The 23082-nt window shown below is 45.5% G+C and overlaps 1 protein-coding gene and 2 long non-coding RNA genes across 3 annotated transcripts in view; 2 read left to right on the top strand and 1 right to left on the bottom strand.

Annotated features, from left to right (window-relative positions):
- The first annotated feature begins 1358 nt into the window (after positions 1 to 1358).
- Positions 1359 to 4492, top strand: LOC120303160. The gene is made up of 3 exons (XR_005555362.1): positions 1359 to 1452; positions 2458 to 2575; positions 3883 to 4492. It is a non-coding gene; the product is annotated as an uncharacterized LOC120303160 (long non-coding RNA).
- A 7929-nt stretch (positions 4493 to 12421) lies between these two features.
- LOC120303129 lies at positions 12422 to 20344 on the top strand. The gene is made up of 4 exons (XR_005555354.1): positions 12422 to 13726; positions 18102 to 18281; positions 19715 to 19927; positions 20117 to 20344. It is a non-coding gene; the product is annotated as an uncharacterized LOC120303129 (long non-coding RNA).
- The window catches only part of PPIL2 (peptidylprolyl isomerase like 2), a 25484-nt gene continuing 17764 nt past the window's right edge, over positions 15363 to 23082 (bottom strand). Inside the window, exons 15-20 of the mRNA XM_039332339.1 lie at positions 22116 to 22233; positions 20088 to 20144; positions 18199 to 18271; positions 17971 to 18033; positions 16289 to 16425; positions 15363 to 15590 (exon numbers count right to left, since the gene is read on the bottom strand). Coding sequence (XP_039188273.1) covers positions 15500 to 15590; positions 16289 to 16425; positions 17971 to 18033; positions 18199 to 18271; positions 20088 to 20144; positions 22116 to 22233 — 539 coding nt within the window. The 3' untranslated portion in view covers positions 15363 to 15499. The remainder of the gene's footprint in view (positions 15591 to 16288; positions 16426 to 17970; positions 18034 to 18198; positions 18272 to 20087; positions 20145 to 22115; positions 22234 to 23082) is intronic.

Below are 23082 nucleotides of genomic sequence, written 5' to 3'. Positions count from 1 at the left end.
GTCATCTTCCTGCTGCTGCAGAACATTTGTCAATGAGATCATCGTCGAAGGAAAAGTGGTGGGCGAGGAAGAACGTTTTTATTTATTTTATTGTTAAAAAAGCTCCTTGCGTGTTTTAGCTTGGCAGCTACTGCATTACCTAGAAACGGATGGGAGAGTCATCGGGAAGTTCACGCTGGATCCAAACTCAATGCTTTCCGACGTTGCCAGGTTGAACGGCCACTTTGAGAGATCTTGGTGACCCTCCAGGTGTGTAAGTTTCCCAGAAGGCCCAAGTTGGCTGGCCTGTGCTGGCAATTTCAGGAGTGGACAGAACCAGTCTGGAGCCCTGCGTGCCGTTTTGAGGGAGAGCAACTAAACACACGTGTGTCCTCAATAGACAGTAGTTCCATTTTGGTGGGGATGGAGGAACTATGAAAAGTTGCCCTGAAAGTTTACTTGAAGGGTAGCGATGAAGAAAAGAGGCTAAAAATGTGACCCTTTGGGGGAAGATCTTTCAACCCTTGTTATTTGCCTTTCTTCAAACAGACACTTAACTTCCCAGTTACTGTTCTCTGCTCAACTTTTATCACTATTAGCAGGGAACGTAACACCTACACAATCTGGTTTTGGATTAGTTTCTTTCTAGGGTCCAGAAATCCCTCTGTCTTCAAAATGGGCCAGAAGACTTTAACCCACTGCTCTCACAAAGAGAGTACTATACTGTATTTCTGATAAATGCCTATTCAGTTTCTTCTTAAAAGCCTCCAGGGAGGAAACACCCACAACTTCTGGAGGCAATTTAAATTGAAAACCCTTAAAAAAAAAATTCTTCTGATCAGCACAAGCCTCTCCAGGCAAAATCCAAAAGGGGGTGGGGGATTTCCTTCCAGTAAGGAGAGGTATCCTCCATCTTGGCCCTTTGATGACTTGTGGACTTCAACTCCCAGAATTCCTCAGCCAGGCACGCTTGGCTGAGGAATGCTGGGAGTTGAAGTCCGCAAGTCGTACAAGGGCCACGTTGGAAGCCCCCTGCAGTTAAGGGGTCTGCAGAACCTCCGCTGGGTCTGCGCCAGGGACAGGAGGAGGCAGCAGCAGCCACAGGCTACCAATGTCAGGCAGATGCAAACAAACCACCTTGCAAAGCGCTGCGCTTACCAACACGACAGGAAGCAAAGCAGTTCCCAAAGGGATTGCAAACGACAGAAGTACAATTCCAGAGAGTAACAAACAAGAATATGTTAAAATACTTAACAGAAGTAATTCTAGCCCTCTAGTCCTCAAGGCCAGCAAGCAGCAGGTCTTCCAGGCAGCTCTAGGAAAGCAAAAGCAAAAGAGATCTTGCAAAACTCCGCCAATCTGCTTCCGCCACGTGACCAGGCACCGAAAAAAACACCCCTCCACTTCCGGCTTCTCCTCTCCGAGCCACGTGGCTGCAGAGGCGCTTTTGGTGGCGGTTTTGCACGTGTAGCAGTGAGTAGCCTTTGTGAATGAGTCCGTTTTTGGGAACACTGGCTAAATAAACGTTCATACCTGGGGGGGGATTAAGTGTACATAGCCATTTGTGGTAAAATTAAGAATTAAGTCCCACTTGAATAACTGCCCCCTGCGTTTAATTAAACGGCCAGTTGCACGTCCGTTGCATTTAAACATGGAGACCTTGTTCAAGAGCCACTGATAGACTCCTTGGCTCCCTTTTTTTCCAGACACCCAGTGGAAAGGCTTTTTAAATAAAATACAATACAATAAAATACAATAAAATAAACTCCTAGGGTTTTATTTTGCGATTGTTCCAATTTACTGCGCACTTGAGTAACCGCACCTGCTTTTAATTAAACGGCCAGTTGCATTTAAACACGGAGACCATTTTGAAGAGCCACTGATGGACTCTGGGGCTCCCTTTTTTTTTCCAGGCACTCAGTGGAAAGGGTTTGTTTTTTAAATAAAATAAAATAAACTCCTAGGGTTTTACTTTGCGTTTGTTTAAATTTACTGAGTATTTAAATAACTGCCCCGTTTTCAATTAAACAACCAGTTGCATGTAGCTGCAATTAAACATGGAGACCTTGTTGAAGAACCACTGAAGGACTCTCTGGCTCCCTTTTTTTTCCAGGCACCCAGTGGAAAGGTTTTTTTAAAAATAAAATACACTCCTAGGGTTTTATTTTGCATTTGTTCCAATTTACTATGCACTTGAATAACTGCACTTGCTTTTAATTAAACACCCAGTTGCATTCAAATACGGCGACCATCTTGAAGAGCCATTGATGGACTCTGGGGCTCCCTTTTTTTTTTTCCAGGCACCCAGTGGAAAGGTTTTTTAAAATAATAATAATAAAAAAAACTCCTAGGGTTTTACTTTTGTTCCAATTTACTGTGCACCCTGGTTTTAATTAATCAGTTGCTTGTCCGCTGCATTTAAACATGGAGGTTGTTGAAGAGGCACTGATAGACTCTGTGGCTCCCTTTTTTTTCCAGGCACCCAGTTCACCACCTCCGCTTCAGCTCCCACAGCCTCATCATGGCCAACATCCCCAATGAAAAGACTCCCCAATGGAGCCAGCATCACGGAGGACGACTTGACCGCTCGCCGAAGGTGAGAGCTGACCCTCACAGTGGTACTTTTTATCTCAACCAGCAGGAGGCACCCTGTGACACCACTCTCAGGGTTGCTAGACTACAATTCCCAGCAGACAATATTGCAGGACGCTGGAGGCATTCCCCCAAGTTGGTCTTCCTCAGTTTAAACCCAGGGGTCTTCCAACTTGGCCCTTTTATGACTTGTGGACTTCAACTCCCAGAATTCCTCAGCCAGCGTGCCTGGCTGAGGAATTCTGGGAGTTGAAGTCCACAAGTCATAAAAGGGCCAAGTTGGAAGACCCCTGGTTTAAAAAGGAAAAGAGAAGAAGCCGCAATGGAGGAGCGTTTGAGAGCTTATGGTGGCAGAGAGCCAGGATGTTGTGGCCAAGCCAGGCAGGGGTTTAGGATGGGAGGGTAGCCAGCTATAAATCGCAAGCAAGCTCTGGTGAGCAGCAAGTGGCTTGGAAGAACAAACCCAGCGTGATGGGTGAAGGGTGGAAAGATGTTCCAGCACCCATTATTATGGGTTGGCTTGGCTAAGGTTGATGGGGATTATAGTCCAGCTGCTTCTGGATGGCTATTGGCCTCCCCTCCTCTTGGAATACACAGTAGTTTAGCTTATCCAAATCCTGTTTTAAATCTTCTCTTTTCCCTTCCCTCCTCTCCTCTCTTCTCCCCTTCCATCCCCTCTCCCCTTCCCTCCTTTTCCCTTCTCCCCTCCCCTCCCCCCACTTCCCTTCCCATCTGTTTCCTCATACTCTGAACTGACTTCCGAGAAAGTGAATACAAGACAGTTAACATATCTAGCCAGGGAATTCTGGGGATTGAAGTCCACATGTCTTATCGTGGCCAAGGTTGAGAAGCACTACTCTAAAAGTAGAACAACCTGGAACCATTAAGGGTGCTCCTTCAAGCACACGGGCCTACTGTGAATTGATGTGCTTGCATTTTAACATCTCCTTGGCCCTAGAGAGGAACCAGAGTCTGGAGCAGGGGTCTTCAAACTTGGCCCTTTTATGACTTGTGGACTTCAACTCCCAGAATATGCTGAGGAATTCTGGGAGTTGAAGTCCACAAGTTGTAAAAGGGCCAAGTTTGAAGGCCTCTGGTCTGGAGCAACATTCTTCAATCTGGGCAACTTTAAGACATGTCGATCAATTCCCAGAATTCCCCAGCCAGTGTGAATTTGAAGTACAGACATCTTAACGTTGCCAAGGTTGGAAAGTTGCTCCAGAGGGTTTTGAACTGCTGGGAACCAGGCTGGTTGAAAAGCACCCTGCTTATTTTCTTTTCCCTCTTCTCCCCTTGCTTCTCTTTGAACAGGCACAGAGGCATTATCTACACCTACGAATTCTCCACAGACAGGCTGGTGGCAGAGAGCGTCCTTCCTATCTGCCGCTCCTCTTACAACGAAGTGGCCGGCTACAGCTACAACATTGGCCTTGTGGTCCCCTATGACAACATCTAGGCAGGGTGGGAAGCAGGGAAGTCCAGCTGAGCTGGACCCTGGAGAAGGAGAGCCCCAAGGATGGCATTCCTGGAGACCTCTTTGGAGGGCTCGGAAGCCACGGGTTGGCCAAGCAGGCAGCAGAAGAGGGGGGGGTGAACTCATTGGGGTTCCACAGCTTTAATAACAGCGCTGTAGGAACATAGAAGAGATGGTGGCTAACAGGAACCATGATAGATAGTCAAGAATCAGGAGGTGATAATAAAGGTTTTAGCCCAAGAATCAGGAGGTAGTAAGACATTGTAGCCCACATGTGCAGACACCATTCTGGGGGAAGGGAGGGCTTCCATTCCTTGCACCTAGCTAAAATAGTTCAGAGCTGCCTTTCCGGAACAGACGCCGACGCTACCTGCAACTTCTGGAGATCTTGAGAAGAAGAAGAGACTTTGGGAGCGTTTTTCTTGTAAATAAAATATCTTTATTGAGTGTTGGTCTCGGGATGAGGGGATTGGTGTGCTTGAAAATAGCTGTTTTATTGTCAGGGGTGCTGGTTTGCAAAATCCCACATTAGGAGAGGATCCAGAGGCCATCCCAGTTGGAGAAAATCCTGCCACAGGTAAGTCAAGCACATGTGTGTAAGTATCCTTTATTCTCCAGCTCCACTGGCACTTTGCCTGATCGCACCAGGATTGCCGAAGCAGCACCCCTCCTTAACTGTGCTGCTTGGGGCTGCTGGGAGTTGTAGTACATCTCTAGCTTGGTGCAGCATGGGGATCTTTGCCTGATCCATTCTCCATGCCAGTTTTTGCTGGCCTGGTCACAAGTCATCTTCTGGGGCATCCTTGCTGGGTGGGCTAGGGCAGCTGCCAAACTAGCAGGGAGAGCGCCATAGGTATTCCTCTCAGCCATTGCAACATGGGCTGAGGATGATGGGACTTGGTGGCCAGAGAGAACTCGGGCAAGGCCCTAGTATCTGAGAGTGCAGTCCTTGTGCAATCAGGAGAAAAGTGACTGGTATATATGGGCAAAAGGGTCTTTTCTGGGCAACTTTAAATATCCTTATTTTCTTTACTCCAATTGGGCTAATCCAGCAGTTTCCCCAAAGGAATCTTTCTAGAACAGGAAGATGGTTTTGGTATTCTGGAGGTATCCTGATGCCCCCATCAAGACACTTCCTTTTCTAGGAACTTCCTTCTCGAAAACTTGTTGAAGAGGCAAATTTTGACATGATGGAGGGTCCCTGGATTGCCCATATATATGCAGTAGAGCTGCAGAAGAAAGATGCACACATGCAGCTTGATGTATATTGTGTATAAGCCAGGGCAGTGTTTTGCAAATTTGTCAGATGTGCAGGACTTCAACTTTCAACTCCCAAGTAATTCTGGGAGTTGAAAGCCGTCCATCTTAAGGTGGCCAAGTTTGAAAAAGACTGCTCCTGAGGTTACCAGATCTGGGCTGCAAAAATATGCTAGGCCACTAGATGGTGCCAAATGTAATTTGCTGCCCTCTAGTGGCTTTTTTTTTTTTTTACTTTTGCAGCCCAGAGCTTGCAACCTTAGTATGGCATACACCTTAATATATGGTAATATGTAGATATATAAACATACCATATATTAGGGGATATGCCTATTAACTGTATGTGCCTGTGTACATTATTAACACAGTTGCATACAGTCATCTAGGCTAAGATCTATTAGGAAAGGCCCAATAGATCTTGGGGCTTTCCTAATAGATCTTAGCCTATATTCCTCTGTGTCTGTGTATCTTGGCACAGACACAGAGCAATATAGGCTAAGATCTATTGGGGCTTTCCTAATAGATCTTAGCCTATATTGCTCTTATGTGCCTGTGTACATTAACACAGTTGCACACAGTCATCTAGGCTAAGATCTATTGGGACCTTTTTCCTAATCTTAGCCTATATTGCTATGTGTCTGTGTATCTTAGCACAGACACAGAGTAATATAGGCTAAGATCTATTGGGGCTTTCCTAATAGATCTTAGCCTATATTGCTCTATGTGTCTGTGTATCTTAGCACAGACACATAGAGCAATATAGGCTAAGATCTATTGGGGCTTTCCTAATAGATCTTAGCCTATATTGCTCTATGTGTCTGTGTATCTTAGCACAGACACATAGAGCAATATAGGCTAAGATCTATTAGGAAAAAAAAGGTCCCAATACATCTTAGATGACTGTGCATCTGTGTTAAGGTACACAGGCACATATAATGGGGGGGGGGGTGTGTCCCAATATAGTGGAATGAACCGGACACTCTGTGACTTGACTTTATACGTGGATCAGTGTGTGTGGGGCGGTGCTTGTTTTGGTTTTTTTTTTTTTTTTTTTTTTGCCGCCTCGCTTCTCATCCAAGAAGCTTCTTCAGTTCTGGCTGAATGGTGGGGAATGGAACGATTTATATTCTTTGCAGTCATCTGGTCGTTAGTACTCCAAAGGTTGGTCATTAGTTCTCCAAGAGCCGTTGAAGCCACCTGGGGGTTCATCTGTACCCTCAGAGTCACCTGGACCAGTGTGGAGATGGGCCTGGGACCTTCTTGAGACGGCTGAAAGGACCGTGTTGGAGACAGGAGAGGTGGTGTCGTATCCCTCCCCCTCTGTCGAGAGAGGCCTGTTCAGTTTTAACACAAGATGGCCTCGTTGACCCCTCTTTCAAGCCAGGGGTCCTCTCCATCCAGAGCGTGGACTTTGCTGTCTTCAAGAGTGGCCTTTGTCTCTCAAATGCAGATGGACCGCTGTTCCAAATGTGCTTTTCCAAGAGGCAAAAGACTTCCTTTGTTTTTCCTTGAAGATGTTTCACTTCTCATCTATTAATCATCTTGGATAAGAAGTGAAAGTCTCCAAGAAAAAACAAAGTCTAGTTGCCTCTTGGGAAAGGACCTTTGGAGCAAACCATGACTAAGAATCTCCAGACACATGGAACTGCTGAATCTTGTCCTGATGGGTTTGTTCTGTTATGCCATGCGTTCATGAACAAAACAACCACAAGCGCATGGCACAAGATAGGAGAAGAAACCTATCAGGACAAGATTCATACTTCAACACTGAAGTATACAGAAAACCCAGTATTTACCTTCACTGGAGCAAAAACATGGAAGTCATCAGAATCCTACACTACTGAGCTGAAAGTTTACCTACCAGCAGAGGGAAAAGGACTAAAACACATCAAAGAAGGCCTCAAAACCTGTGGCTATCCCAATTGGGCCTTCATCAAATCCAGACAAAGTTCCAGTAGGATCCTTTGTCCCCCCTGCCCCCAATTAGGACAAAACAACAAAGCAACATCAATCCATAAAATGCAGTAATTATCTGAAAAGCACAGAAGAATTTTCAACTAACTTAACATACATGCACACTTTCAACCCCAAAATACACTAAGGCAATGTTTCTCAAAACCTTGACAACTTTTAAGATGTGTGGACTTTGGCTCCCAGAATTCCTCAGCCAGAATGCTCACTCAGGAATTCTGGGAGCTGAAGTTCACACATCTTAAAAGTTGCCAAGATTGAGAAGGCAATGTTTCTCAAAACCTTGACAACTTTTAAGATGTGTGGACTTCAGCTCCCAGAATTCCTCAGCCAGAATGCTCAGGAATTCTGGGAGCTGAAGTTCACACATCTTAAAAGTTGCCAAGATTGAGAAGGCAATGTTTCTCAAAACCTTGACAACTTTTAAGATGTGTGACTTCAGCTCCCAGAATTCCTCAGCCAGAATGCTCACTCAGGAATTCTGGGAGCTGAAGTTCACACATCTTAAAAGTTGCCAAGATTGAGAAGGCAATGTTTCTCAAAACCTTGACAACTTTTAAGATGTGTGGACTTCGGCTCCCAGAATTCCTCAGCCAGAATGCTTACTCAGGAATTCTGGGAGCTGAAGTTCACACATCTTAAAAGTTGCCAAGATTGAGAAGGCAATGTTTCTCAAAATCTTGACAACTTTTAAGATGTGTGCACTTCAGCTCCCAGAATTCCTCAGCCAGAATGCTCACTCAGGAATTCTGGGAGCTGAAGTTCACACATCTTAAAAGTTGCCAAGATTGAGAAGGCAATGTTTCTCAAAATCTTGACAACTTTTAAGATGTGTGGACTTCGGCTCCCAGAACTCCTCAGCCAGCACGCTTACTCAGGAATTCTGGGAGCTGAAGTTCACACATCTTAATAGTTGCCAAGATTGAGAAGGCAATGTTTCTCAAAACCTTGACAACTTTTAAGATGTGTGGACTTCAGCTCCCAGAATTCCTCAGCCAGAATGCTCACTCAGGAATTCTGGGAGCTGAAGTTCACACATCTTAAAAGTTGCCAAGATTGAGAAGGCAATGTTTCTCAAAACCTTGACAACTTTTAAGATGTGTGGACTTCAGCTCCCAGAATTCCTCAGCCAGAATGCTCACTCAGGAATTCTGGGAGCTGAAGTTCACACATCTTAAAAGTTGCCAAGATTGGGAAGGCAATGTTTCTCAAAACCTTGACAACTTTTAAGATGTGTGGACTTTGGCTCCCAGAATTCCTCAGCCGGAATGCTCACTCAGGAACTCTGGGAGCTGAAGTTCACACATCTTAATAGTTGCCAAGATTGAGAAACTCTGCACTAAGGCAGAAGCTTGTCCACCCCAAGGATAAAACACTCACAAACTGAGCAATGCAGTATGTGCAGTAGAATGTGGTGAGACATGTACAGATCTCTACATTGGAGAAACAAAACAAACCACAATTGCATGGCACAACCTAGGAGAACAACTCCACCAGGACAAAGTTTAGCGCTCCATCTGCATTTGAAAGACAAAGGCCACTCTTTCGAAGACAGCAAAGTCCACGTTCTGGATAGAGAGGACCGCTGGTTTGAAAGAGGGGTCAAAGAGGCCATCTGTGTTAAAATCGAACAGGCCTCTCTCGACAGAGGGGGAGGGATACGACACCACTTACCTCCTGTCTCCAACACGGTCCTTGCAGCCGTCCCAAGAAGGTCCCAGGCCCATCTCCACACTGGTCCGGGTGACCCCGAGGATACAGATAAACCCCCAAGTGGCCTCAACGGCCCTCAGAGAGCTAACGACTTACCTTTGGGGTACTAAGGACCAGATGACTGCAAAGAATATAAATCGTTCCATTCCCCACCATTCAGCCAGAACTGAAGAAGCTTCTTGGATGAGAAGCGAAACGTTGGGGCATGTATATATACATATATACACATGCAGAGACTTGTTGGCATAACTAGTTTATTCCAGGAATAGACAAATTATGTCTCTCTGTGTGGATCTATATATATACACATATATGTGCATATTAGCATTTTAGTAAATAGAACTATCTGAAGAAATGCTAATATGTACATAGAAGAATGCCTATATATATTACTACATAAAAGCTGGTATAGGTAGCCCTTGAGTTAAAACAGTTCATTTAGTGACAATTTGAAGGTATAACAGCTTATAATTGCAACATCCTCGTGGCATGTGATTAAAGGTCAGAAGCTTAACAACTGACTTGTACTTATGACGGTTACAGTGTCCTGGGGTCAGGTGATTGCATTTTGTGACCTGACAAGCGAAGTCAATGGGGAAGCGACATTCGCTTAAGAACTATGTAACTAACTCAACATTTGCAGTTAACAAATGTAGCAAGAAAAGTCATTAAATTGAGCAAAACTCACTTAACAAAATGCCTTGCTTAGCAACAGAAGCTCTGGACTCAAATGTGGCCATTAAGTCAAGGACTACCTGTAATATATATAGCCATTCGCCCCGAAAGCTAGCTTACCATGGGCACCCCTTTATAATGGCACCCCCCCTCATAATGTGGAGGGAGGGTCCTTTTGGTGTTTGGGGATTTATAACAGCCCAGGAAGCTAGAAGTAAAACACATAACAACTGCACAAATATATCAAACACAACAACATTGCATCAACGCAGCGGTCCTTTTACTGGACACTGGAAGGTTGGCCTTCAACTCAAGACGGGAATCCATGTGGCTGGTCCAGATGAGTCTGAACTTCGTGGATCTTGGCAGTTGCTCCAAGAGACATGTGGCCCTCCCACCCACCCAAAGAAGCTCAGCCATCTCCAAAGCCTCCCACCACCCGGTTGCAGCTACTCCGCCGTCGTCAGTAGCAGAGCGCCATGGGTTCCAGCGTCAGGAAGTGGACGGGCATCTTGGTCTGTCGATTCCTTTTTATATCTGGCATTGGAAGGAAAGAAAAAAACAGAGTTAGAGGAGAAGACAATTTCTGATCTTGCAAATTTTCAGTGGTACTTCAGAAAGGAGCAAATGTTACATTCCAGAATGACTCACAGTTGACTTGGCCTTAGATTTTCCCCAAAAAATAGCTGGTGGGAGAGAGATTCACTCCAAAGGGGATGCATGGACTTTGCTTGGTCCTGCATGGGGTGGCTTCCTCTTGTGAACCCTTTGCCCTCCTCCCTTAAGGAGGACTCTTTTCTGCTTTCCTTGGGCCAGCTAACCTAACCCTACCACCCTTGTAACGTTCATAACACCTTTCTCCAATTTCAAATTGAAATGAAATAGTCCACTAAGCAAACAGGCACCAGGGTTGTCTACTCCTACAGAGCTGAAGATAGTTGGGATTCCCATCTTCCGTTCTGGCTCCTATGCTTGAGAAGCCACAAGGCCAGGCCGGGAAAGACAAACATATGGCTGCAACTATTCTGTGGTTTGCACAATTAATGAATATAGATTAGCTATGAATGTCTGTAATGAATCATCACTCCCGGTTCTGTAAATATATATCCTGCATGTTTTCATTTCTTTTTTTTAGCTTGTCCCTTTAGAATTTGGTGCTTTTTTTATATTTATTAATTAGAAAAAGAGATAAAAGAGGCTGTATTTTTTTTCTCTTTACACAAGACTCCAGGGGGCACTTGGAAGGGGGAAAAAAAGTCACAAAAAAAGTCAAAGCCTGCCTGTTTTTTACATAGGCTGCATGAAGGATTGTACTGTTAACTTTTATTAATAAAGTTGCTAATATTTCCGCAAAAGTCTTTTTTATACCATTTGGCCTGTACATTTATAGTCAGGATGACACGACATGAGGAAAAAGAGGCAAGGAGAGAGAAAGAAAACTCAACATACTGGATAACTACTACGTCTCTTAAATTATTCAACCAGTGAGATATCACACGACGAGTAACTCGAGTGGGAATATTATGGCTCTACTGCATTCATTTCACTTTTAGCAGCAGTTATGTTACAAAAAGTGTTTTTTCTATTTATGATTCATGTGATACTCCCACCTTTCTCCATGGATTACAAGCAAAAAAAGATATTGCAGGGAGGGAAAAAGAGAGCGAGGGAGAGATGAAAGAGAAGAGATATAGAGCGATGGATAGACCAATGGATAAGCAGGTGAAATATAGATGAGATAAAGAGATATAAAATGTGAAGATATAGACAAAAGAGAGGTACAGAGATGAAAGAGAGAAAAGGTGGATAAAGATAGAGATGAAATAGAGATGGATGGATAGATAAGATAGATAGATAGATGATAGACAATGAATACGAAGAACAAAATAGTAGCAGAGGCAGAAAACCTGTCCGGATGTTGCTAAACTACAACTCCCAGCAGCCTCAGGTCAGAGTAAGGGATGCTGGGGGCTGTGGTCCAACAGCATCTGGAAATCTATGTTTGGCCCCATCTCTAATTTTCTTCTATCTGCTCTTGACAAAGATTAGTGAATGAAAGAAGCTGACATGAGGATCAAGATGAATCCCCCTTGAAGGCACCAAAGACCTTAGCCAAGCTCTTTGTCGTTTCTCCTCCTCAGGTTTTCCAATATTACTTGGGGGATCTCCATCTTCTGAAATGCTCCGTGTAGTTGTTTCTAAAGTTGGCCCGTGTTGTGGCACAGCTACCCAACCTTTATGATTGTGGCACTGAAAGCCAGAGTGGAAAGACACACATCTTAGAAAGTCCTCAGTGCATCCTCAGAGCCAACCCAAGGACCTGGGTGATGGTCCTACGTGCAAGAAATTCATGTTGCTTCCAAGCAATATCCTTTGTATAGCAAGCCAGTTGTGTGAAGGTGTGGTATCTTAGAATGCTTAATCCCCTATGGAGGACAACCCAATCAAATATAAAATCCCAGCCATTTGAAAGAGAAATGGCAATAGGCCAGGGGTAGGCAACCTTGGCTCTTGTATGACTCGTGGACTTCAACTCCCAGAATTCCTGAGCCAGCATGGCTCAGCTTGGAAGCTTTCCCTTTCCCCTCAACATGGCTGGCTCGGGAATTCTGGGAGTTGAAGTCCACGAGTCATCAAAGAGCCAAGGTTGCCTAGCCCTGCAATAGACCAACATAAGGTTGACCTTGGGGAAGATAGAGATGGTTAGCAAAATGGGAGGTCAGCTCAAGAAACAAGACCACGTCAAAATGAAATTCAACTAGGCTACCCTTGGCATGAAAGGAAGGGAGAGAAAACACCCGGCTTTCAAGATGCTGTAAGAGCTGGTCTCAATGCGCTTCCTCTGCCTCTGTGCGCCCACAGAAAGGTTCAGCATGTTGCTGGTTCACCTTGCCCGGCCAATCTGAGAAGAAAACCCTAGGAGTGTATTTTATTTTAAAAAAAAAACCTTTCCACTGGGTGCCTGGAAAAAAAAGGGAGCCACAGAGTCCTTCAGTGGCTCTTCAACAAGGTCTCCATGTTTAAATGCAACTGGCTGTTTAATTAAAAGCAGGTGCAGTTACTCAAGTGCACAGTAAATTGGAACAAATGCAAAGTAAAACCCTAGGAGTTTATTTTATTTTATTTTAAAAAAAACCTTTATAATGGGTGCCTGGAAAAAAAAGGGAGCCCCAGAGTCCTTCAGTGGCTCTTCAAAATGGTCGCCATGTTTAAATACAGCGGACATGCAACTGGCTGTTTAATTAAAAGCAGGGTGCACAGTAAATTGGAACGAAAGTAAAACCCTAGGAGTTTATTATTATTATTATAAAAAACCTTTCCATTGGGTACCTGGAAAAAAAAGGGAGCCACAGAGTCCATCAATGGCTCTTCAAAATGGTCTCCGTGTTTAAATGCAACTGGCCGTTTAATTAAAAGCAGGTGCGGTTATTCAAGTGCGCAGTAAATTGGAACAACCGCAAAGTAAAACCCTAGGAGTTTATTTTATTGTATTTTATTTAAAAAGCCTTTCCACTGGGTGCCTGGAAAAAAAGGGAGCCAAGGAGTCCATCAGTGGCTCTTCAACAAGGTCTCCATGTTTAAATGCAACGGACGTGCAACTGGCCGTTTAATTAAAAGCAGGGGGCAGTTATTCAAGTGGGACTTAATTCTTAATTTTACCACAAATGGCTATGTACACTTAATCCCCCCCAGGTATGAACGTTTATTTAGCCAGTGTTCCCCAAAACGGACTCATTCACAAAGGCTACTCACTGTTACACGTGCAAAACCGCCACCAAAAGCGCCTCTGCAGCCACGTGGCTCGGAGAGAAGCCGGAAGTGGAGGGTTATTTTTTTCCGGTGTCTGGTCACGTGGCGGAAGCAGATTGGCTGAGTTTTGCAAGATCTCTTTTGCTTTTGCTTTCCTAGAGCTGCCTGGGAGACCTGGTGCTTGCTGGCCTTGAGGACTAGAGAGCTAGAATTACTTCTGCAAGTATTTTAACATATTCTTGTTTGTTACTCTCTGGAATTGGACTTCTGTCCTTTGCAATCCCTTTGGGAACTGCTCTGCTTCCTGTTGTGTTGGTAAGCGCAGCGCTTTGCAAGATGGTTTGTTTGCATCTGCCTGACATTGGTAGTCTGTGGCTGCTGCTGCCTCCTCCTGTCCCTGGCGCAGACCCAGCGGAGATTCTGCAGACCCCTTAACTGCAGGGGGCTTCCAACGTGGCCCTTGTATGACTTGTGGACGTCAACTTCCAGCATTGAAGAGTTGAAGTCCACAAGTCATAAAAGGGCCAAGTTGGAAGGTCCCTGCCTTACTGGAAGGAAATCCCCCATTTTGGATTTTGCTTGGAGGCTTGTGCTGATCAGGGGGAGTTTTTTTTTTTTTTTTTAAGGTTTCAAATTTAAATTGCCTCCAGAAGTTGTGGGTGTTCCCTCCCGGGAGGCTTTTAAGAAGAAATTGGACAGGCATTTATCAGAAATACTGTATACTACTCTCTTTGTGAGAGCAGGGGGTCGGACTAGATGACCTCAAGGTCCTTTTCATTTCAGTTGCTGTTGCAAGCTGACAATTCTGTAAACTCTACCCCCATCTCCCTCTGCATGCCTGACTGATGCTAAAGCTAGTCGCCAGCAAGTGTGTGTGTGTGTGTGTGTATTTTAAAGGTTTTAAATTTAAATTGCCTCCAGAGGTTGTGGGTGTTGAGAGGGCCAATGAGAGGGAAGGAAAGAAGGAAGGATCAAGAAAAAAAACAAGGGGAAGGTGGGAGGAAATATCAAAGGATGGATGGAAGGAAGGGATAAAGAGGAAGGGAGGGAGAGAAGGAAGGTGCCCACCCCAGTCCCACCGATCCCCCCCCACATCCCCGCTCGCACCCCCCTCCCACAGGCACCCCCCAACCTGAGTGACGAGCTGGCCACGCCTCCGCCATTGACTTCACTTGTCAAAAAGTTGCAAAAGGTGATCACGCGACCCTGGGACACTGACCGTCATAAGTATGAATCAGTGGCCAAGCATCCAAATTGTCAATCACAGGACCCTGGGGGTGCTGCAGCGGTCGTAAGTATGAAACATGGTCGTAAGTCCCTTTTTCCAGTGCCGTTGTAACTTCGAACAGTCCCTAAGCAAATTGTTGTAAGTCGAGGACTGCCTGTACTTTATCATTTTTTTTTTCCTTTTCTGGGGTGGGGGGGGCATCAAGTTTTTGACAGCTTTCTCGACAACTGGTGGGACTCGGATATTGCCTTGCCCTCAAAGTGGTACAATGGGTGAAAAGGTTGACAGGCCCTGTTTTAGGGCTAGCCCTCAAAGAGAAGATGGACCAGCAGCTCTTGAGCAGCTAAGGGACCCTGGAGCAGAGCTGCGGCATTAAGTAGATACGGAAGCAGAATTCTCACTAAACCACAGTTGAGGATCTCTATCCATCACCTCCTCTGTACAAAGATGTTGGCTTGGAATTTCTAGGCCGGACGTCACTGGGTGGCAGAGATGAAGTGTGTCTTTCAAGAGTGTCTGGGCAGCTGTTCAAAATGGGGGGCCAGGAGGCCCATCTTAGCAAGGCGTGTGGCCCACCATCCACACAGCCTCCTCCTTCCCAATTCGTCCATCAGCCACTCCACTTGTGAAATGGCAGTTCTCTCCTTCTTTCTTCTGCTCAGGTCGCCCGCCGTTAACATCTGCAGATCTTTGTGTGTTGCAAGCCGCCAGGGAGAAGTCTTGTCTTTGGCCAAAGCCCCAGACAACCGACAAAGGGCTGCCAGAGGAACTTTATTAAGGGAAAGATTAGGGTAAAGAGTCATTGTTTGTGTGTGTGTGTGACACCAGTAGAGGCACAAAGCTGGTCCCCCCGCCGTGGGCTACCAGGAGCTGAAATCTCCAAAGCCGCCCGTTTTCTTCTCCTTCTTGCTGACCATGCTGGTGGACGGCCCGTCTTCTGCGGCTCGCTTCCTGCGTCACAAAATGCACAAGTCACACACACACCCCTCTCCTACAAACAGGCCCTGGCTTAAGGTCACGCTACAAGCAGTCTCTGGCTTACGGTCACGCTACAAGCAGACCCTGGCTTAAGATCACACTACAAGCAGACCCTGGCTTAAATTCATGCTAGAAACAAACCCTGGCTTAAAGTCATGCTAGAAACAGACCCTGGCTTAAGGTCATGCTACAAACAAACCCTGGCTTAAAGTTTTCCAAAAAGAATGGAACGGAGGAGTAGAAATTTACAAGGAGACAAGGATGAAGGCAGGTAGCACAAATCGACTGAATTTTTCCCCTCACTTTAATCATTAAGTCAGTCTTTCCACCTTGTCTTTCAGAGGAACCAATTTGGGAAAATTAAAAAAAGCGAAGTGTGGAAAGTTCTAACGTCGTTTTAAATAGAGGTCAAGAGAAGCGGGAACCATTCCCCTTAAGCTATCTGGTCATCCACTCATCTAACTGGCACTAAGGTGCTTTCCTGGGAGGGGGGGGGTTGAACTGAAGAGAAGACAATTGAAGACAAAAAAAAAAAAAAAAAGTCTTTGCACAGCTTCCATAGGATCAACTGGCAGAGGTTTTTTTTTCCTCGTCCCATGCACACGTGGTACCGCTTTATCTCCCTATAGAATAGAACCTAGAAACTCAACAAAAGGTAAAATACAACTTACGCCGCTGCTATATTAATGTATTTCCCAACTCCTGGGCGGTACGTTTTTGGTGTGGGAGGCTCCTTCTTTGGGATGTCTTTGCTTTGGGCCTTCATTGCCTCCTCTTCCAGCTGAGCCTTCTCTCTTTCTTTCGCCACCTTGGAGAAAGTGAAGGGAGCCGGGTCAATCTTCCCAAAAATCCCAGAAAAAGAGGCTTTCAACAGGCCACAGAGCACTGCTGGGCTGAAAACGTGAGATGGGCAACAGCTGCACAAAGTATTTATGGTTTTAGAAGGATGAGGTGCCCAGAGTCACTGGCTGAGATGAGCAGAGGGAGGGAGGGAGGGAGGGAAAGAAAAATAAAAGAGGGAAGAAGAGGGGGGGGGGGAAAGGAAGGAAAGAAAAGAGTAGAGGGGAAGAAAGGAGAAAGAAAAACGGGGAGAAAAGAAGAAGCGAGGAAGGGAGGAAAGGAAGGGAGGGAGGGAGGGAGGGAAAGAAGGAAAGAAAAATAAAAGGGAAGAAGGAGAAAAGGAAGGAAAGAAAAGAGTAGAGGGGAAGGAAAGGAGAAAGAAAAATGGGGAGAAAAGAGGAAGCGAGGAAGGGAGGAAAGGGAGGGAGGGAAAGAAGGAAGGAAAAATAAAAGGGAAGAAGAGGGAGGAAAAAGGAAGTAAAGAAAAGAGTAGAGGGGAAGAAAGGAGAAAGAAAAATGGGGAGAAAAGAGGAAGCGAGGAAGGGAGGGAGGGAAAGAAGGAAGGAAAAATAAAAGGGAAGAAGAGGGAGGAAAAAGGAAGGAAAGAAAAGAGTAGAGGGGAAGAAAGGAGAAAGAAAAATGGGGAGAAGGGAGATGGAGGAAGGGGGGAAAGAAGGAGAAAAGAAAGATCTTTCTTCCCCTGTGTTGCTTCCTCATTTTTGAGGAAAAAAGCCGATGTAGGACATGGCAATAACCACAAAAAGACACAACTCCTAGCAAAGGAGGTTGCTATTGTGGTCGTTAAAATGAGGACTTACCGGTATTCTGGGTGGCCACTCTGGCTGATGGCTTTGGAGAGAATAGGTAGACACTTCTGATTTTGGGGATGAGCAGAGGGAGGGAGGGAGGGAAGGAAGGAAGAAGGGAGGGGGGAAGAAAGGAAGGGAGCGAAAAAAGAGAAAAAAGGAAGAGGAAAACAGGAAGGAAAAAGGGCAAAAAAGGAGAAAGAAAAATGGGGAGAAAAGAGGAAGCGAGGAAAGGAGGAAAGGAAGGAGAGAAAAGGGAGGGGGGGAGAAAGGAGAAAGGGAGGGAGGGAAAGAAGAAACAAAGAAAGAAGAGGAAGAGGAAAAGAAGGGAAAAAGGTCAAAAAAGGAGAAAGAAAAATGGGGAGAAGAGAAGAAGGGAGGAAGGAAGGAGAGAAAAGGGAGAGGGGAAGAAAGGGAGGGAGGGAGGGGAAGAAAGAAAGGAAAAAAGGAAGGGGAAAAAAGGTCAAAAAAGGAGAAAAAAAAATGGGGAGAAGAGAGGAAGGAAGGAAGGTTCTTGTACAAAAATCAAAGTATTTCTGTCTTTCCCACCAGCCCAACAAAACTAATACATGAGAGAGAGAGAGAGAGAGAGAGAGAGAGAGAGAGAGAGAGAAAGAGAGAGAGAGAGAGAGAGAGAGTGTGAAGGCCACATGTCAATTTTCTCCCCAAATTCTTTTGATAGGTAACTTGATGTTCCTCCCTCTCACCTGGGCATCTGCCTCTTCGTACGGATCGACAAAAACCGTTGTGGAGTTGATTTTTATTTCCTCCTTGAAGAAGAAAAAAAAAAGGGAGAGAGAGAGAGAGAACGGGAAAATAAAACATTTTTTTCCCACAGGCTTCTTGTGGTCCCTTGGGGCAAAGTCGAAATCGTAGCCCTGCCCAACCCAGGGTTGAGCCTGCGTCGGTTGGATCTTGGCTCAAAGACAACTGACCTTGGGACGGTCCGTCTTGGGGTCGCTCTCCACGTTCTCCATCGCCGTGAGGGTCTCAAAGCCGCCGACCACTCTGGGGAAAGGTAAAGGAAACCCAGCCAGAGTCAGGGAAGTCCCAAAGGGGCTTTTTTTTTCAAGAGGCAATTTGGACTTTGGCTTGTCTTTGAAGACGTTTCGCTTCTCATCCAAGAAGCTTCCCCAGTTCTGACTGGGTGGTGGAGGATATACTAGAAATCCCGTCATCCTCCACCCTGTGACTGGGTTGGGGTAAGGCAGGGGTCTTCAAACTTGGGCATGTGGAATTCTGGGAGTTGAAGTCCACGAATCGTAAAAGGGCCAAGTTTGAAGACTCCTCCTGCCTTGAGCAGGGGTGGGACTAGAAGACCTCCAAGGTTCCCTTAGAGCCCAATGAGAGCAGGATTCATTCTCTTTGCTTTTAAACCTGGGAGGGGGTGGCACTTTTCAGACCAGCTGTCAACGCAAACGACTTCCCCAAAAGCTTAGAAAAGCCGCAGTCACCCCGTTCTTTCCCAGACAGCCGCTTCCCGTGTTGAAGATTCAAACCCCAGGTGACCCTGTTAATTGCCCCTGGAAGGCACTCTGCCTTCAACGCTCCTACGTTCCCCTCGCAATTAACTTGAGTGTCTTCTTTCTTGTGGAGGGTGTGTGTGTGTGCGCGTGTCTCTAATTAGGCCTTGAGATCACTCCAAACAGTTGGACCACCACATGCTGCAGACTGGGAAATGCTCCCTTCTTTTCTTTGCGCCAGTGTGCTTCCTACAATTCTGAATGGAGCTTATTTCATCATCATCATCATCATTGTTATTATTATTATTATTATTATTATTATTTTTAAAAAAGAACAGACTGGGTTTCCATCTGAACTAATCAAAAGCGAAGAAAAACACGCAGTTTTTCTTCGCTTTTTTTTTCTAGTTTGGGCATTAAATGTCTGCAAGAAAACAAGCTCAGAGAACACCTAGAACCTCATAGTCAGTCCTTCCTTCCTTCCTTCCTTCCTTCCTTCCTTCCTTCCTTCCTTCCTTCCTTCCTTCCTTCCTTCCTTCCTCTCCATAAATTCTACTCCCTTCTAGCACTGATGATGTTACCTAGTTGGGTAATGAAATGTCTGCAAGAAAACCACCAAGCTCAGAGAGCACCAAGGATCCAATGGTCCTTCCTTCCTTCCTTCCTTCCTTCCTTCCTTCCTTCCTTCCTTCCTTCCTTCCTTCCTTCCTTCCTTCCTTCCTTCCTTCCTCTTCTCCATAAATTCCACTCCCTTCTAGCACTGACGATGTTACTTAGTTTGGGCAATGAAATGTCTGCAAAAAAACAAACAACCTCAGAGAACACCAGGGATCCCACAGTTCAGCCCTGAGCTACATATATTCTTATCGGTGACTGTAATAAGGGCTATCTCACCAGCAATAAGATGACCAGCTAAGAAAAGGCCCCATGTTGAGATGTAGGCTCTAACCAAAAGTTTGGCTTTTTTTTTTTTTTTCATTTTTGCAAGGCTGAAATTCTGATGGAAATGAAGAATGACCCTTGGCCATGACAGGCTGAAGGCTCAAATTATGAATGTCTGCTTTTAGATCTTTCAAGCCTGGCTCCAGTGGAAACAAAACAAGGAAAGCTTTTTATTTATATACGGCAGAGCAGCGGTTTCTAAAGAATCCCTTATCAAACAATCGGAGCATTTATTAGCTTGGGCTGCGCTGGTGAGCAGGTGCGTGAATTTGAGCTCTTTTATACTGAGGATGCTTGCAAGTCCATCTTTTCTCCGGTCATTTTTCCTTTTCTTTTTTTAAATAAACTGGTTGCTATAAGACTGCTCTTAAGGCAATTATGAAATGCTGGCTACGATGTAGAGAAATGTCTTTGTTTACCTTCCAAATATGGTGTGCTTCTTATCCAGGTAGGCACAGGAGCGGAAAGTAATGAAGCTGGTAGGAAGGAGAGAAAGAAGCATGTCACGAAACGAACACGTCAAGAGCTTCCCCAAAACAAGTGCATCACAACAACACAAATAGCTGTGACTTGTCTCAGACAAACGGTCTCCAGTTTGAAGGGCAGACCTATCTGAGCAGAGTGAACGGCACAGGAATGAAGCTTCAACCTTTCCAGATGAAATTGGAAAAAAAAACCCAACAACATAAACATTCTAAAAACGAGGATCGGGTCATTTGTAATCCCAGAGCTGGCCTCTGTAATCGGTGGCTTCTCAAATCCAATTACAGATGCCCCGGCTGGGTTGATTAAATTTAAATTCAGATTTAATTTACAGCATTCCCGGGAGTCTGTAGTTTTACAGATTGAAGAAACATCGGAGGAAGCCAAAGGCCTCTGCGGGAACTGTAGGTATCCTCAGTTTATGACAAAATATGTTCAAAATTACCCGGTTTTTTCCCCCAAAATAAGATCTAATTGGAAAATAGACTTTTCAGGATGCTCGTAATATAAGCCCCAGTTAAGATCATCAGCCAGATGGACGCATTTAGTATTTCCCCCAAAATAAGACCTAACTGGAACATAAGCCCTAATGTGCCTTTTGGAGCAAAAATTAATATAAGACCCGGTCTTATTTTGGGGGAAAATACGGTATAATAGATCTCCCTGGGGCTATTTATGATGCTTGCCCCATCCACAGTCATGTGACCCCATTTTGGGCATTTAGCGAGTGGCCGGCATTTATAGCATAGCCGCTGCAAGGTCATATGGCTGCATTTTATGACGTCTTCCGCCCAAGACAGCATTTATTTCCAGTTTTCGGCAAAACTGGATGGTAACCGTTTTGTGTGGTCCACAGGGAACAATTGTTGGCTTGGTGACTGTGGTGTTTTAATGATTGGGGCGAACGTGGTTGTAAAATTGGATGGGTCACACGGCTGACCCGCTTTACGATCATCATAACTTACGACCGTAACAGGCAAGCTCCATTACAGTTGTAAGCTGGGGACTGTCCGCGATGAATTTTGCTTTGCAGCAATCGTCCAGTTACCTGTTGAACTGTGGGGTCCTGGGTGTTCTCTGAGCTTGCTGGCAGACATTTCATGACCCAACTAGGTAACGTCATCAGTGCTCCTCAGCAGAAGAGTCCTCAGCTTTTGCACTGATGACCTAATTGGGTTGTGAAACGTCTGCAAGAAAACAACCAAGCTCACAGTGCACCAAGGATCCCACAGTTGTCATCTTCCACCTCCTCCTTCTCCTCCTTTCTAACACTGATGATGTTACCTAGCTGGGTCATGAAACGTCTGCAAGAAAACAACCAGAGCATCAAGGATACCCCAATTCAAGGCTGAGCTACAAATACGCTCTTCAAAGGATTCATTAGTATGGTGGTGGTTGTTGTTGTTTTTTTAAAAAAAATCTTCTAGGTCAGTGGTTCTCAACCTTTTTAATGCCGCGACCTCCCCCAACCGGTCATAAGTCGAGGACTACTCAACTGGTGCAGCACCGTTTGCAGAATGGGACTTTTGGCGGGCTCAGCAGGGCAGAGACAGCCTGGACAATTCCGATTGGCTTTTGAAAGCCAATAGAATTAGACTCTATTCAAGAGAGTCTATTCTATTGGCTTTCAAAAGCCAATAGAATAAAAGGGAGTAGCACAGCTAAGGAAAAGGGGGGAAAAAATGGCGGACTGCGTTGTTTGGCGACCCCCGTGAAATGGTCGTTCGACCCCAAATGGGGTCCCGACCCACAGGTTGAGAACCACTGCTCTAGGTGGTTCTCAAGGATGCCCTAAGATAGGCGTTTTGTATGTCAAAGTAGAAGGTGCAAACTTCAAGCAGATGAAGATAATGAGAAGACCACCTCCCAAGGTCAGATTCCATCTGGAGAAGAGTCCTCGCTCCTTCTACAGGTTTCCTGACGGGAGCATGCGAGGACACGGGAAGAGCCAAGTCGCCACTTACAACTGAGACTTGTTAGTGTTGGGCCCCGTGTTGGCCATGCTGAGGACGCCTCGTCCGGTGTGGGACAAGTTGGGCCTCAGTTCGTCTTTGAACGGCTTTCCCCAGCACGACTCTCCGCCTGAAAGGAAAACAACGGACGTGTCTGAAGGCCGGCCCTGCTTCCACGGGACAGGAGGAGGACCAGGGAAAGGAAGGCAAAGCATTTACGGCAGGAAGTAAAAGCCAACGTGCTGCCTCAAGGCAACTCCTAAGTTCCACTGTAGTGTCCTATGTCCAGCTTCTCAAAAGCACCTTGTCTGGATGGTGGAGATGGGAAGCTCTTTGCTCTGCCTGTCACTGAGGTCCAGCTATTTACAATGCTCCTCCTCCTGCATGCCACAAAACCCACATCTTTCTAGTACTGATGACGTTGCCTAGTTGGGTAGGGAAATATCTGCAAGAAAACAATCAACCTCAGAGAGCACTAAGGACTACACAATCCTTTTCCTCCTCCTCCTCTTCCATCATCTCCATTCCACAAAACCCACATCCTTCTAGTACTGAAATATCTGCAAGAAAACCATCAACCTCAGAGAGCACTAAGGACCACACAATCCTTTCTTCTCCTCCTCCTCCCCCACTACCTTCTACCAGTGATGATCTTACCTAGCTGGGTGATGAAACACCTACATGAACACCACCAACCTCAGAGAGCGCCAAGGAGGCCACAAATCCATCTCTTATCAAATCCCGAATTTTCAGCTGTACAATTTACAGCTAAGACAAAGGAACAGCTTTGTTGTTACTGCTGGCAGGTGGCCAAGTGCCAGAAATCTCTGCCAATTCAATTAAAAAAAAAACAGTCCCCTTCATCCGTGGGTCCACATTTACTGCCTGCCCTTGGAAACAGCAAAGATTGGAAAGAGAGTTAAGTGTCCTGGATGTTCACTCTGTGCTAGAATTATTCCTACAGGAAAAAACAGACACA

This window comes from Crotalus tigris, unplaced genomic scaffold, assembly GCF_016545835.1.
Source record: "Crotalus tigris isolate CLP2741 ecotype Arizona unplaced genomic scaffold, ASM1654583v1 scf7180000024461.2689607, whole genome shotgun sequence".
Classification (NCBI taxonomy): Eukaryota; Metazoa; Chordata; class Lepidosauria; order Squamata; family Viperidae; genus Crotalus; species Crotalus tigris.
The sequence above is the reverse complement of the archived record's forward strand: the minus strand, read 5'-3'. Positions and strand labels throughout refer to the sequence as shown.